This window comes from Condylura cristata, unplaced genomic scaffold (assembly GCF_000260355.1).
Source record: "Condylura cristata isolate star-nosed mole 26May11 unplaced genomic scaffold, ConCri1.0 scaffold00034, whole genome shotgun sequence".
Taxonomy (NCBI): Eukaryota; Metazoa; Chordata; class Mammalia; order Eulipotyphla; family Talpidae; genus Condylura; species Condylura cristata.
In genome coordinates, this window is record NW_004567135.1 from 9084200 (window position 1) to 9099594 (window position 15395).

At 49.8% G+C, this 15395-nt stretch overlaps 1 protein-coding gene across 16 annotated transcripts in view; it reads right to left on the reverse strand.

Annotated features, from left to right (window-relative positions):
* The window catches only part of CACNA1C (calcium channel, voltage-dependent, L type, alpha 1C subunit), a 528989-nt gene that overhangs the window by 152763 nt on the left and 360831 nt on the right, over positions 1-15395 (reverse strand). For all 16 annotated transcript variants that reach the window (XM_012732386.1, XM_012732387.1, XM_012732382.1 and 13 more), the window contains exons 6-7: positions 6964-7122; positions 354-550 (exon numbers count right to left, since the gene is read on the reverse strand). In XM_012732386.1, coding sequence (XP_012587840.1) covers positions 354-550; positions 6964-7122 — 356 coding nt within the window. The remainder of the gene's footprint in view (positions 1-353; positions 551-6963; positions 7123-15395) is intronic.

Genomic DNA, 15395 nt, shown 5'->3' on the forward strand with positions numbered 1-15395 from the left:
CAGTTCTAAAGATGAATAATGCTGTCCAGCTCTCTTTTGGGGACAGAGGTAACAACAGAAGGAGGCTGTGTCAGGCCTGGCCAGCTCATTCACAGAGCAGCACTGCACACCAGGGTGTCTCACTGGGTCGGACAGACAAAGAGCATTTCTCTTAGGCTGGTAAGCAGAGAGAGACACTCATTAGGGTGAATGTTTCATGCCTTTTTTCTCAGGCAAGCCCTGGAAAAAAATCGAAGACCCTCATCAACTATCCCATCAAGGTGTCAAATCATGGGGAGGCTGCAAAGGGCGTGACCTTGGGGAAAGCCTTGCCACCCTGGGGACCCCTGCGTCCACTTGGCCCGAGTACATACCCAGTACAGCACGTCCGTCCAGCCCTCCATGGTGATGCACTGGAACACTGTCAACATGGCGAAGGCGAAGTTGTCGAAGTTGGTGATGCCGTGCTTGGGGCCGTCCCATCCCGGCTTGCACACTGTGCCGTTAGGGCACTGCCGTCCGTGGCCTGACTCCAGAGCACAAGGCGAAGGCTCGTCTTCTGCTGGGACATCTTAAATGGTCGGGGTGGGGGAGGGGTAGCGGGGGGCGGGGAGAAGGAAGTGGGAGAGGCGTGGGTGAGAAAGGAGAGAGCAGTCAGGGAGAAAGGTGGGAGGATGGGTTCGATGGGGCGGGCAAACCGCACAGTGACCACCGTGCAGAGCAAGTTCCGATTAGTGCCCCATCCCAGACACACCGTGAGGAGCCAGGATTCATTTTAGGCTACCATCGCTTTAGAATATCAGGACTTTGAGCTAAGTGTTTGGTAAAACTTGCTTTTAACCTCAGTGATAAAATATTAAGCCCAGTGCCCACCTGGTGGTAATATGTCAGCATCAGCAGAGTCAAATGACCACTCAAAAAATAATGATGAAGAGACCCCTGAGGGTGGCAAATGTTCTACAGTGAACTGGGAAGTCCACCTTTTCTTCTTTTTTCTAGTGATAAAGCATCTATGGACATTTCTGTTGGAATACTGGAATTTGGAGTGAGGGCACCACAGATCAGAAGACTCTTTCACATAATTGGCCAACAGATCCTATCCGATACCACTTTCTGAGCACAGACGGGTCCTTTACTTACCACATGGTACATTATCAGGGGTGCCAGTCACTTTGTGGTGGAAGCCTTACTTCGATGGAACATAAAAAAGAAATCCTGACAGTAGACTACAACAGTAGTCTTGATAGCCACTGAGAACAAACACCACTGGCGGTAGTTTGTGCGTGTCTTAGGGGCTCTGCCCTCTGCTCTCTAGCAGCAATAGCATTTGGAAGAGAAGAATCACCTTCTGACCTCTCATGGAGATGGAGCGGTTGTGGGCGATAGGGGTCCCTAGGTCTGGAGGAGGCTTTTGCAGGAAACAGTGGAATATAAGGTGTACACTGTGGCTTCAGACAGTGTTTGGGCCAGTTTCACAGGCTGGGAATAGCTACTAGAAAATTAATGAGCTGAGAAATAATTCATATCTATTGGTTTGGAGTTCACTGGTAAATTCATTTATTTAGTGATTGATTTTGAGGTATTTTTAATTTTTATTTATTGTAATCTACCTCCTCTGACCAAACTTTTTTCACTAGTAAATTTAAATCAGACTTGGTACATCGAAGAATTTCCATTAAGGTAAAATACTGGGAAAGTTGTGGCTTCAGCTGTGAAAGGTCAAGTGTGGAACTCACAGGAGTATGTAAAATGGTTTAGGGCTTGCAGAAAGCAACAGTAATGGACAGGGTGGACCTCAGCTCCAACAAGCATACAATTTCCTCTAGCAACAGTGAAAATATGGCTCCAGGGAGAGACTTCGCTGTAGTTCTGCACTGAGAGGGAACTGGCCATCCAAGCCCTTCTCTTATTTCATATATATCATAACAATCCCAAGTCGCCAGTTAGCTCTGTGTGGAGGACCGCTGGTTGGCTGTCTGCTTCTTGGTTTGTGGTTTCACATTGGAAGCTCATTCCCAGAGGAAGGCAGGAAGAGAAATATTTAATCTTTAACAGAGAGATAATTCTTCGGAGAATGGAATTAAGCAGGAGAAAATATGCTAGATTGTGTCTTCTTGGCTTTTCTGCTCTCTCTTTTAACAGCTTCACTGAAATACAATCTCCAAGCTTTACAATTCATCAATGTAAAATCCGTCAATTTATATAGCTGTGTCATCATCACCACAATCCTGCTGAAAACATTTCACCATCCCCTCAACCCCCCAGCCGCTGTTTGCAGTCAATTTCTCTTCCTATCTCCAGCGCCTAGCAACCTGATCTGCTTTCTGTCTCTATAGTGCTGCCTCTCCAGAAATGTCAGAAATGTCATACAAATGGAGTCATAGGAGACGTGGCTTTTGGTGTCCATCTCCTGTCACTCAGCGTAGTGTTTCTGAGGTTGATCCATGCTGTTGCATTATCCAGGCTGCTCCTTTTACTGTTGCTCATCTACTCGCTAGCAGATGGACACAGAGACTGTTTCCAGGTTTGGGCTGTTGTGAATGATGTTGCTTCCTGCCTTGTTCTTGACCTGGGGCTTCGGGCGGTGGGGAAGCCCCTGTGTGCAGACCCAGCTGTAAAGGTCTCCATCACCATCCCCTGGACTGCAGGAGGGGTGACCGTATCTGCATCACTCCAGGCAGGGCACCCAGGAGGAGCTATGAAGGTGGATGTGTGTGTGACGCTGGTATTTTGAGGTCTTTGGAGATTGGATGTGCATTTAAGCCAGGGGTGATTCTAAAAGAAGGGCAACCAGAAAATACAGAAAAGTGGATGCCAAGCACATAGAAAGGCTGAGAGTTGAGAGACTGGCACACCAAGAAGCAAAGTGATCATCAGCGATGCTGGGTTCTCATCCGTTCTAGGGGTGGCTTTTTAGGGAGCAGTGTTCAGCCACTGTGATAACAGGGACAGGAAGAGAAGGTGAAAGAGCAAATGGGGAACTTGGTTTTCTTTTCTCGTTTTGCTTTTTAGTGCAATAAAGATGCTGTTCATCTTTGCTTTGTGACTACTCACTGACAATTTCCCCTGCCTTTTCAATTGCTGAAATAGGCAGAAATAAGGAAAAGCTGAAGGTTACCAAAGTGAGTTCATCTTCCAGGATGAAAAACATATTTTGGAATTTTACAAATATATGTTGAAAAGAAAGAGGCACCAAGGGGAAGTGGTCTTGTTAGTGAAGGAGAAAGGGGTGTGATTTTGAAAGATTATCTCGAGGCTTAAGCATCACGCTGCTATTTTAAATCTGTCTTAAACCACAATAAAAAAAGATTTGAGAACAATTAAGAAGCCATGATGATCTGGTAAAAATAGGTATCTATAAAAAGCACGAGAGGGAACACTCAAAAAAATGTGAACACACACACAGGTCCTAGTGACGAGCACTCGAAGGTGAGAAATCAGCTTAACCATGAACCTGGGTTGGTTTCTTCTGAAGACTCATGAAGTGTCAGGGAGGAAAGTAGGAACATGAGATGGGACAGAGAAACAAAGCAAAGTGGCCCTCACGTTTTTAAAACTAAAGCAAAAAGAAGTAGAGTCATTCTGGAAAGTTCAAATTAAGTTTGCGGTAAAATAATGGAGGCAAAGATTAGGAGCGATTTCAGAAAGGCAGTTAATACCAGCAAGAAAATGAAATCCTGGGAGAAAGCCAGTTAGGGGCCCAAGGAGAATTCACTGAAGACAAAATCAATTACTTTTGTAGGACCCAAATTTAAGGAGTGAATAGAATGAGATTCATTTCATTTCTAGGTTTTAGCCAACCCATTCTTTGCCAGTCTCAGGGGTAATGGCTGTGTTTGGGGGAGCTGTTCAGAATGACCTGGCTCCGAGCACCGTCAAACAGATGGGATGATGAGAAACAAAAGGTGTGGCCAGATGGTGATGTTTCTGTTGAGAAACGAGAGAAGTGCCTTGCACCGGCCCTGGGGATGGGAGGAATGGCTCCTCAGAGACCATCTCTTCTGGGCACCGAAAGGGCAGCCTAGAAGAAGAACAATAGTTCATCTGGCTAGTTCCAGAATTTTCTTGCATGGCAAACATGGTACAAAATCCAGTGTATTCTAATATCTACATGCACTTGAAATTTACAGCCTGAGAAATAATCTGATAAAGAGAAACATGATGCAAATTCCACTCAAAAGTGACAATGAGGACTCACAAGCACTTCTGTATGATCTAAATTTGCAGGAAAATATGGAAATTCAATCTAAAATCTAAAAGAAAAAAATCACTCAGTCTTAAGGTCATTAAAAAAACATCTTTCCAAGTCACATGGGGATTGGTTTCAAAGAAGGCAGATTTGGCGTCTCCTACTTCACGGCTGCGTGGAGTGTCCAGATTCCTGTGTCTCTCCTCAAAACGTCCATTGCTGTGTAGCCCACGAGGCCCTGAGGACAGTGATCTTGTGTTCTGTTGAGAGTGAGGGGGTGGTTCGCTGGACTGACTTCAGATTGCGGCTTCAGCGTGACGGAGACAAGTAACTCCTGACTGTAGTCGGGAGAGGGAAGGCTCCTGCAGCCAAGTGTATTCGGCCCCTCTTCCCAGCAGGGAGGCTGGCTCCTCACAGAGGTCACCTTCCCAGTGGAGCCTGGCATTGCTCCTTCCTGGAACACTTCTCTTAAAATCTGTCCTCTGACAGTCTGGGTCCCTGGGCCAATGGTTGTTGCTGTGATGGTAGCCAACTTCTCTTAGGAGCTGCAGCGTACAGGCGACACCTACCCCAAGTTCTCTGACCAGAAGGTGTGTTCACCCAACTCCTTCTCCTGGGCTGACCATCAGGGATGGGCAGCAGCATGGTCCTACGTGGGCAGTTCCTTTGGTGGGTGGTTCTGGTCCTCCTTCTCAGAGCAGAGCGGCCACTGAGAGTTTCAGCAGGCCTGAGGCGGTCTCTTCCCCGGGCTGCCTGGTGGGACCAGCGGAGCACAGCCCATCCATGGGTCTTGCCTCTCCACTGAGGCCACCGAAGTCCTGACAACCAAGCCCAGGGAGTCCCAAGCAAAGCTCAAGGCTGCTGGTGGGGATTCCTGTCACCAACAGAAAGCAGATGTTTGCTATTCCTCCCATAGGGTGTAGGAGCCATCTGTAGTTTGGGGGAGCAGTGCTGAGTTTAGCGACTGCAGGAAGGGCTGATCTCGTTGGTTCCATGGAAGAATGCCACCATCTCACTCTTGCCTGGATGGTTTGGTGTTGGCGAGAGCCACACCATCAGCCACTGCTGATCTCTGAGGAGCGACCCCTGTGTCTGTCTGAGGACAGTCACTGAGCATCTTGGTCCAGCTATACAAATGCACATGTCACAGCCAGTTCCTAACAAGGTCCCAAAGTGAGCTTTAACAGAGCCACATGACATCAGTTTATTGGTTCAGGACTAGCTACAGATCGAAATCAACAAAAAGAGGGATTTGAATTAAGGGGGGGGGGAATCTTACTCATAGCATTATTTGGTATTTCTTTAAGCAAGGCTTGGAATCTCAGAATTTTAACTAAAACAAGACTTGTTGGTTCCAGTTTAAAAAGCTTCTAATTTTTTTAACATGATGATATATTTTATGCGGTGATGACCTAAGTAATTTGGAAAGTCCTTCCAGAATGGGCAAAAAATAGGTCCCTCTTGACAGATCCTCCATCAAAAGAGGAAAAAAAAAGAGGTGGTTAGTAGTTGTACAAATAGCTTTGTAGTCATTTTGGTCTGTTTGTGGCGTGGAGGGAGATGAGTGTGGGGAGGGGTGGCAGGTGGGTAGGGACCCCGGAAATCTTACAGATGCCTCGCTAATCTATGCAAACAGGACCATAGAGCGCAGGTTTCTGAATGTGAATGATCCACTGCTGTCCCTTCTCACCCCCTGCCCACCCCCACCAAAGCAAGAGGGGTCACATTTAATTTAGTGGCTGCTCAGAATGGGAATGAGAAGCAGTGCCGCTGCGGAGAAAGAAGTATCCTCTAATGCTTCAGAAGGATGCTCCCCTTTCTTCACCAAGATGCCAAAAACTAAGATGAAAGAGCTTATTTGAAAACAAAAATCACATAAATTTAACACTGTTAACTCCGTTGGGGGGTATTTTTTTTCCATGCGTTTTTGTGTTAAATTACTTTATATGCCTCTTTAAAAGCCTTGTCAATTCCTGATTAATGTTTATTTTAGAAGAACTTAGAACAGCTTGTTGGAGAGCCCACAGGTCTGAACCCCGGGCTTACACGGGGTGTCCAGAGGGCAGTGCTGCTAGTTTGCCGAGGACTGGAGAGAGGTCTCAGAAGGACTGTGAGGTCATGAGGTGCCATGAAGCCTTCTCCTTGGGGAAAGGAAATTTGGGGGCAGAGAGGAGGCGATTCCACTCCTGCCGTTCTCCCTCCACCCTGAGACACGGGCTGGGGAGGTTCTGCCGCTGATGGAAAGCATCAAGAGCAGAGGATCCAGGATGAGTCCCTAGAGAGTGGGGAGGACTCAGGCCGGGGACGGGCGAGCTGGCTGGTTTGTGGCAGAGCTGCCTTCAGAAAGGGCTTTTGGTGACAAGCCACACAGAAGGACTGATGAAGCAGTAGTGGTGACTCTTAAAATATTCAAGGCTGACGAAGTGATGTTTCTAGAATTGCACAGCCCCTTCATTTAAAGTGTGTAGTCGTGCGGATAAAGCTTAGACGTCCCTGTTTCACCAGACATCTAATTTAATAAAAACAAACATTAAACAGAGAGAAAAAGAATACCAATCTCTGTCTCTCACTTCACCAGAAACAGGGGTGCTCAAGTACAGGGGCCTCCCCGTTACCGCTGGCCAAGTGGTTTCAACACCTGCAGCTGAAGGATGGAAAGTCTCCATGAGCCAGGGAAGCTTCTGGGAGCTGGTCACCCAGCGGCGCCCCTCACCAGCTACGCCTGGGGGCTGGTCACCCGGAGGCGCCCCTTACCTGCTATGCCTGGGGGCTGGTCACACGGCGGCGCCCCTTACCTGCTACGCCTTCCTGGTTGTAACAGGTCTTATGCATCTTGCCCATGAAGAGCTCCAGGCCGATGATGGCGTAGATGATGATGACGAACAGCACGAGCAGGGCGATATGTAGCAGAGGGACCATGGCCTTGATGATGGAGTTCAGAACCACCTGGAGACCTGCAGCGACAACATCACAGACACGAGTGAGACCTCTGCTCCACGGCAGGGCCACGGGCGAGCGTCGATGCAGCACTGATGCTCAAGGCGTCACCGCCACTCCACGAATAGTGCATCACATGTCAGCGCTTTAGGTGAAGAAACTGAGGCTCAGGGTCACATAGTCAACAGTGACAGAATGGGGACCGAAACCCAGCTGGCAGAACTCCAGGTCTCTCTGGGAAGCACACCCAAACGAAAGGGCTGGCAGATGCTGTATTTCCATGGGAAAGAACATGCTGTTTCATCCAGAACTATCTAGCGTCTGATGTGCTACCCTCGAGGCAATCTCGCATCTTTTTATCCTAGAGCAGGGACTCAGTAAAGGGAACTTACTTTCACTAGACACGGCCACGCGGAGACTCACGGTCCAAGGAGGGATGACAAGAGCCCACGGCTGACCCGGCTGCTTTATGACAGGAAGCAGCCGGCAGGTGGGACCTTTGCAGAAGCCGGCACCCACCCAAGACACATGTGGGTCGGGGGTCCTCTCTGCCCCAAGGCCTCTTTCCCTCAGGGTCCAAAGCAGAACATTTTAGCTTTGCATTCACAAATCCATGGAAGCGAGTTTGTGTTTATTGGGAAGGTAGGGAAAGTTCTAGAGCTGGATGGTGGTGAGGGCCATGCACTTAGTGTCATGAGCTGCACACTTATCCATGGTGAAAATGGCAACTGTTGATATGCATAGAAAAACATTAAGTACTCAGATCGCTTCAGGGGAAAAGGGGAGCAAATGTAGCATCTCCTTGCTGTGCCTCAAGGGGAGTTGACCTTAGGCTTGTCTCAGGCAGGAAGAGGAGTCCCTTGCCCAGAAGCTCAACCACAGATAACACACTAAGACTGCTACTTGCTCGAGTTCCATCTGCAAGTGTCAGAGGGGGTCACCCACAAGTCACACGCACGTCACCCCCTGCTAGGCCTTCCTGGTTGGAGCAGGTCTTATGCATCTTGCCCATGAAGAGCTTCCCATGGAAGCTTCCTGGCATGGCCGAGGAGTCTGTGCAGAAATGCTTATCTTTGCATGTTATCAAGAAAATGCACATCAAAGACCACGGTGAGCTACTCCCTCAACCTGGGAGAATGTCAAGCAAGAACAGAAACAACCCGTCTTGGTGAGGGGCTGCAGAGACCCCCTGCAGTGCCATGGAACTCGGCGCAGCCTCTGTAGGGAATGGTGTGAGGACGCCTTACAACATTTCAGGATTTCAGGACCAGTACTGCTTGACTCTTAAAAAAGATGTAGTCTTGCCTTTGGGGTAACGTCGCTGGAACCTGAGATGATGATGCTAAGCTAAAGGGAAAGCTGTTACCTGATGGTTTCTCCCATATGCAGAACATAAATGCCCAAAGCCAGCGAACCAACAAATCCAAACAAAAGTAATTCTTAGAGCCTATGAAAAATATGGTGGGAAGGGGAGGGGGCAGAAGGGGTCACTCTGATGCTGGGAATGGCACTCGAACTCGGGGGGTCGCGGGGGTGAGGCTTCTGCACAGAGACGCTGCACTCCTGACATTTATGTACATTAGAAGCTGGTGGGAGTCAATGAAATAAAGAAATGGAGCTTTTGTCCACAGCCTGTGCCGAGTCTTCACAGACCAGGGGCAGGAGGAAGCGCAGGCTGTTTTTCCTTACGTTTAGTTGGGTCAGCAGATAATCCTGTGAGCCGCATCTGATCCACCTGCACTAGGACCCTCCCTGGCCCTAGGCCGAGGGCACTTTGAATGTCTCTCTGACCCCGCCCGAGCCCCCCAGCCGCAGCCACATCCTTCCTTGCACAGTACCAGGAGCCCCGTCTTTGCATTCAGCGGCCCCCGCCGCCCTGGGTCAGCGAGGGCAGGGTGACCTCGCCCAGGCCCCGTGCTGTTGCTGGGGCTGTGCCGTGTGGCCTGCTATGCGGCGAATTAGAAGAATTGTCTCCAGCTATTAAGCCAAGCTGGGGAGAGGCAAAATTAAAATAAAAGAAGAGAAAAGCTGGAATGATTTTACCTGTGAATTAATGAGAGTGCTTTGCAGCCTCCCATTAGAACAAGATGTTTTCAGATCCAAACGATTCCATTAATTAGCACGTTGTACACATATTAGTGTTCAAGTCTGCGAAACCACGGAGAAAGTGGAGCTGCAGAGAGACTCCCAGAGGTGTCTGCTGGGTGCTGCAAATGCTACTCGCAGTGGGGCCGGGGGCCTCATTTCAGTTTCCCAGGCCTGGGAGGCTCATGTGGCAAGGGGGCGGGGAGGCGCTCCTCTGGGCTCCAGCCAGCGGTCTGCTCTTGGGGCGGCCCAGCGTCCTCCCGTGCCCTTCGAGGCCTTGGAGGGTCTGGCTCTGCCCACCGCTCTATCCATTCCCACCCGGCCCCAATTCTCTGGGTTCCTGGACAAACGATTTTTATTTTAGATGCAAATATGTCCTACTTCCTCCCACCACAGGGCCACTGTGCGTGCTGTTCCCTCAGCCTGGAATGCTCTTCCATGATTCCCTCCAACTTTCCCTTGGCTCTCAGCCAAGCTTTCCTTCTCCTGGGTACTTTCCCCCAAGCTCTCAGACCAGAGAAAGTTCTTACATGTCTTAGAACCACTTCCTCCCTCCGTCCCTTTCTCCCTCCCTCTCTTCTGGATGCTTCCCTGTTTCCTAATTTCTCTATAAGAAGTGTCTTTGATTTCTTGTATATTTGGCCAATATTATTATTATCATCTTCAAAGATGTATTTATTTGTGTATACAGAACTGGGTACAGGCCAGAGGTGCAGGGGCGGTGAGAGGATTCACCAGAGACAGAGTGGGGATTAGAAAGGCAGATTGACAAAGTACACTGCTGAGGGGAGCAGCGGGTGAGACAGGAGAGGTCTGCCGTGCCGTGTGGGTCAGCTCCAGGGCGGGGATTGAACTCGCACTGAAGCAGCTGTGCTAGCTTGTAATGCTGCATCCTAACCCACTGCATCACCAGGGAGGGTCTGGCCAATATTATTTACGTAGTAAAAAGAGTCTTCAAAATCAAACTTGGTGACTGGCTGGAGGGGGCACCTAGGGAGTCCCTTTCCTGCATCTCCTTCCTTCTCCCTCCCTCCTCTTCTCCCTCCTTCTCTCCCTTCCTCCTTGCTTTTAGGGTATCACTCTCAGTTTGAAATATGTTCACTAAGCGATTTTTAAACATTTGCTCCTGTCTCTCACCTGGGGCTGAGTTCAGTGAAGACAGACACTGTCTGCTCTTTTCATGGTTTTATCGCTAAGGCCTCGCGTGGTGCCCAGCACCCGGTGGGCACTCAGTCTTGTTCACTGAAGGGAAGACATAGCTTAGAACCCGAGTAGAGGCCACTGCTAACACGAGCTCTGGGTCTGCTGTACAGGCCAGGGTGTAACAGCCAGGTGAGTGGCAGCAGTGTGTAACAGCCAGGTGACGTCAGGCCTGCAGGCCCAGCAGAGACCGCTGGCAGGCCGCAAAGATGCCAAAGGACGTGGAAGCCGCCCATGGGCCTCCGATGGCCGTCAGCTCCGGGGTCTCTGCTCCTTGGCCCCTCTCGATTGGGCTGCTGGAGGACCCAGACCAGAAAAGGGACTCCCTAGGTGCCCCCTCCAGCCGGTCACCAAGTCCTGTGAGTTCGACTTTGAAGACTCTTTTTACTCCATAAATAACATTGGCCAAAGATACAGGAAATCGAAGACGCTTCTTCTAGAGAAATTGGGAAACGGGAGCATCCAGGAGGAAAGAATCGCCCACTAGCACACCACACGAGATACCCGTGTATAACATTTTGGTTCGTGTTTTGAACACTTTGGTTCCTGACCGGTTTTCCTGCTCCCGATCCGGCTGTACGAGTCATTCGGCGCAAGCCCCTCCTCTGCTGGTTCTGCCCAACCTCCTTGCTGCAGTTGGAGTGTGCTTACGGAAGCGCACACTGTTGCTTCCCCGCTGAGCCCTTCAGCATCTCCCTGTCACCCAGCTGTCAACTCCACTGGCCTCACACCTCCTCACCTTAGCACACGCAGCTACGCCTGCCTAGACTGCAGCATCCCTGCCTAACTGTGAGCTCCCAGAACCTCCTGTGTCTTCTCATCTTGGCACCTCAGCACACACTAGAGTCCATAAACAAAACCGCTTCTGTGAACACAGGTTCGTCCAGGACACGGAAGCCACAATGATGGAGTAGGAAATTGTACTGTTCAGTCACCTTCGGAAGAAACTGAAGTGTGTCGTCAGGAAAATAGAAGACCCATGGGATGGAAAAAGCGCAGGCAGGGGAGACAGTATCGATGGTTGTCAAGGGATTTAAACTGCCATTTTGAGGAAGAGGAGTTGGATCAATGGGCTTGACCACAGGGAGGGAACAAGGCCCACCTGGGAAGAATCCAGGCATGATTTAAGTTCAGTAGAAATGAAAACTGTCCAAGAGACAGACCTGTTTAAAAGCAGAATGGGACGCGTCCAGTGGTGATGGACTCTCCATCCTTAGAGGTGCTCAAGCACTGACTGACTAATCTCTCAGCTGACGTGCCGTGACGGGAATTCAGCCCATGGGTGAAGGGTACCCTGGCACACCAGAGCCCCCTGTGCCTCAACTAACACTTCCTGAAGACTGACCACGGTCAGACGCAACTCTCAATACTCTACTTGGATTATCCCACTTCCTCCTGGCAACAACCCTGAGAAGTTAGTGCCATTATTAAGTATATTTCAGATGAGAGTTGGCGTCCCAGGGAGGTCAAGTGACTTGCCTGTATCTACACAGCTGGTAAGTGATGGCACCAGGGCAGTACAGGTAGCTGGTTTCCAGAGCCCGTGGCTTCACCACTTTGCATGATGTCCCCACCCCTTTAGAGGGTGGCTGTCAGGCTGTTTGATCTGTGCCTCCAAAGCAGGAACATGTGTTCACAGCATCTGCAGGGAGGTGAGGGAGCCTGGTCTCTGCTTCCAGGAGAGTCCAGGTGTTTCCAAGGCTGGTACAGGAAAGGCTTCTAGCGCCCGCCTGCCTTCCTCACAGTCAGCCTGGGACCAGCGGCAAAGCCAGACTGCTGTGTGAAGGCACAGCACCAGAATCCCTTTCTCCAGTCCATCACACAGAATTTGGCTCCCAAGGCCTGGATGCTGAATCGTTTCTTCTTGCAACTGGCTCACAGCTGTCCCAGAAACAGCCGCCCTTGCTCAAGTTCTAATTTGGAAAACACAGCAACATTTCTCCGCTCAAGTATTCCCCTCAGATAGGCCATGCTGATGGCTGGTTAGCAACTGTTAGGTGCTGCTCCAGAGCTAACTGTTCAGACTGGCGAAGCAAATGGGCCCCAGATGAGCCTCGCAAATCGATGGTATAAGATACCCCACACGCAGATTGTTAGAAGAGGCCCACACGTACAATGAGTCTATTTTCTAGCCCAAAACCAGGAGGTGAGATCTGATAAAAGAACGCTCCCTTATATGAACAATAAAACAGAATGTTTGATATGAGAACTGCCCTGAAAAATCTGGGACATGATTCTATAAAGGGATTAGAAGTGTATGTAACCAGTCAGACCTGCTTATTTAGAGTTATGGCAGGTGACCTCCTCTTGAGGGGTGGGGAGCTCCTGGGTTGCCTGGCTGCCAGAACATTCAAGCTTTAGTGAGTTACATCATTAAATGCTGGGATAAGGAAACGGAAAGGTGGAGATGGGGCTTAGATGGGGTGTGTGTGTGTGTGTATGTGTGTGTGTGCGTGTGTGCGTGCATGTGTGTGCACGTGTGTATGTTTGTGTGTGTGTGTGTGTGTATGTGTGTGTGTACTTTTCCTCCCCTCCTCTTGTGTTGCTCTAAGGCCTCAGACCAATGTCTGCATTCCTTCTGAGGCCCAACTTGAAAATTCCAGCTTAGGAAAGGCTCACAGGATCTAAGTAGATAAATCATCCTGTTTTCCCTTGGAAGATCAGAGAAATCCATTATGAAAAGCAACATTGGCATTTTTCTTCAAGACAGTGTTGAGACTGGACAGAAAATGACCAGGCTGGCTCAAGTCTGTGGCCCGTGCCCTTCAGATGGTCTGCCAGGACGGATCCGGGCTGTGGACATCACATCTCTTGTTCTATAAGGACATCTCACGAGCCCTAGGCTGGTGATGAACTGTTCTGCTCAGGGACCCAGGACGGAGTTTGAAAATGACGTTAGGAGTAAGGAACTGGGAAAAGAGGAAAATGAAAACTTAGTGGGGCTGTAAGTAATGTGGGAAAGCACCGTCTGATCAAGAGCCAGACTGAGTCTGCGATTTTCATGGAAACTCTACTCCCATCCACCCCCCCCTTTAGAATTCCATTTTTAAGTCATTAAGGTATAAAATTGGAGGGGGGAAGGAAGAAATAATTGGAGATGCCCAGAGTAGAGATCTTTGCTACTGCTAGTTTGAATTCTTTGTTCAGTTTTATTAGCTTTTTGTTGCTGGTTAGGAATGTGCATTTCCCGTCACAATTATTCAGATTCCATGGATTCCAGCCCAACATGAGGAAAACAACAGAAATGATCAAAGAGTCTTGATCACAGAATCTGTAGTCAGCAAGGCTGAGGAGGGAAGTTTGGCTTTAGCTTGGTGGTGGTTAATACGAGTTTCTCGTGGATGGATGCAAAGTTTGAAAACATGAAGAGGCGCTGTGGATCACCTAATCAGTGCCTTATTTTTCATGGGCTCAAAGATATTTATTGAGTTATTTTCTGGGGCTACCTGCTGTGCTATGGATGTGGGCAAAGTGGCAGATAAAAGGCCTGCAGGCCATGGCCTCACAGATCTAATAGTGGAGGCCAAACATTCATCAAAGAACAACATAATCAATATTTAATTACCAACTTGCTAAGAGTTTTAAAGGAACAGCACAGGGTAATGGGAGGGTCTTTCTTTAGCGTGGGTGAGAAAAGGTAGCTTGAGTTGAAGACTGAGTGATGAAGCGGGCCTGGCCAGGTGAGTGGCAGGTAGATAAGCCCAGGCAGAGGGCTTTGTATGTTCTAGGTGAGTCTCCCCGGCATGGTTCCCTTTGGCCTGGGGACTCCATGCCGGGGAGACTCGGGGCTCTTCAGACTATCCCCCCTCACGCCTTCCCCTTGGCTTTGCTCTGCCTTTTAAGAGAAACTACTGGAAAGAGACTTGGGAAAGCAGTTGACTGCTTCCCTGAAGTGGAAGGAAGCAGAAACCACTTCCCCTTTCAGAGGAAATAATTCAGGAAGCGCATGAGCAAGGCTGTCACGACAGCATCCTCACGGCCACGGCCATCCCTTTCTGCATCACAAGGGCAGAGGAAGGCAGGCACGGCCCGGAGCCCTCACTTCACTGCTGGCTCATTTTGGGGTCACCTTCACCTCCCACCTGGGGGCAGTTTACATGCTTACATGGCCAGGCCCAGTCGCTCTTTCTGGCCCAGCCTGTGCTTCCCGGGGGAGTTGCGGGTGGTCTCACTGACCTCCCTTGGAGTTGGGACACAGACTTTGAGGAAACATGAGAGCCCCCCTCCACCCCAGGGTAGGGGTTCAAATAAGGCTTTCCTTCTCCAGAGACTTCCTCTTTCGAGCTTGCCCTGGAAGAAACACGGCAAGAAGAGCAGCCTCTTCCTCAATGGCGAGAAGCTGGTTTGCCCAGACCACAGAATGCGCTTCCTCTGGGGTCCCTGTTGTCTCTCTCGGGCCCCACAGACAGCTGTTGGCGCCCCCCGCTGTGGAACTACTGAGAACCTAGGACATGCCTGCGGTTGCCACGGAGCCGGGAGGAAAGGACAGTTATGTAAGTAATAAGGGCACTGGCCCTAAAGCAGGGCTGCACCCTGGCGCCCTCACCCTCCAGTCACGTCAAGCTCTCTGACCTCATCGTAACGTGACAATGGTTGTGGGACTTAGCTCCTAAAGTTGCTGTGAGAACTGAACAAGTTAATCTCCGTCCAGCTCAGAACCAGGTCTGGCCCACTGTGAATGCAGTTTTTATTACGAGTGGTCAGGCCGAGTGGAAACTTAGAGCTGTGAATGTGCATGGGGTTCACATGGCAGCTCCCTGAAATGAAGATGCTGGTTCAGTCTAAGTGGGGAGTTCAGCTTTCCTAGTCAGGCCCCTGGGTGACGCCAAAAGTGTCCCTGCTCAGGGCACTGGAGGAGCCAGGCCCCAGAGCACCGCGACCACCTCATCTGAGATGCTCTGAAGCAGCTACTGAATTTTCCGTGGACTGGGACGATCCTTGCCACATCACTCTAGGTGATTTATACAACCAGGAAAATGCGTCACGCCAGCACTCGGTTCCGAAA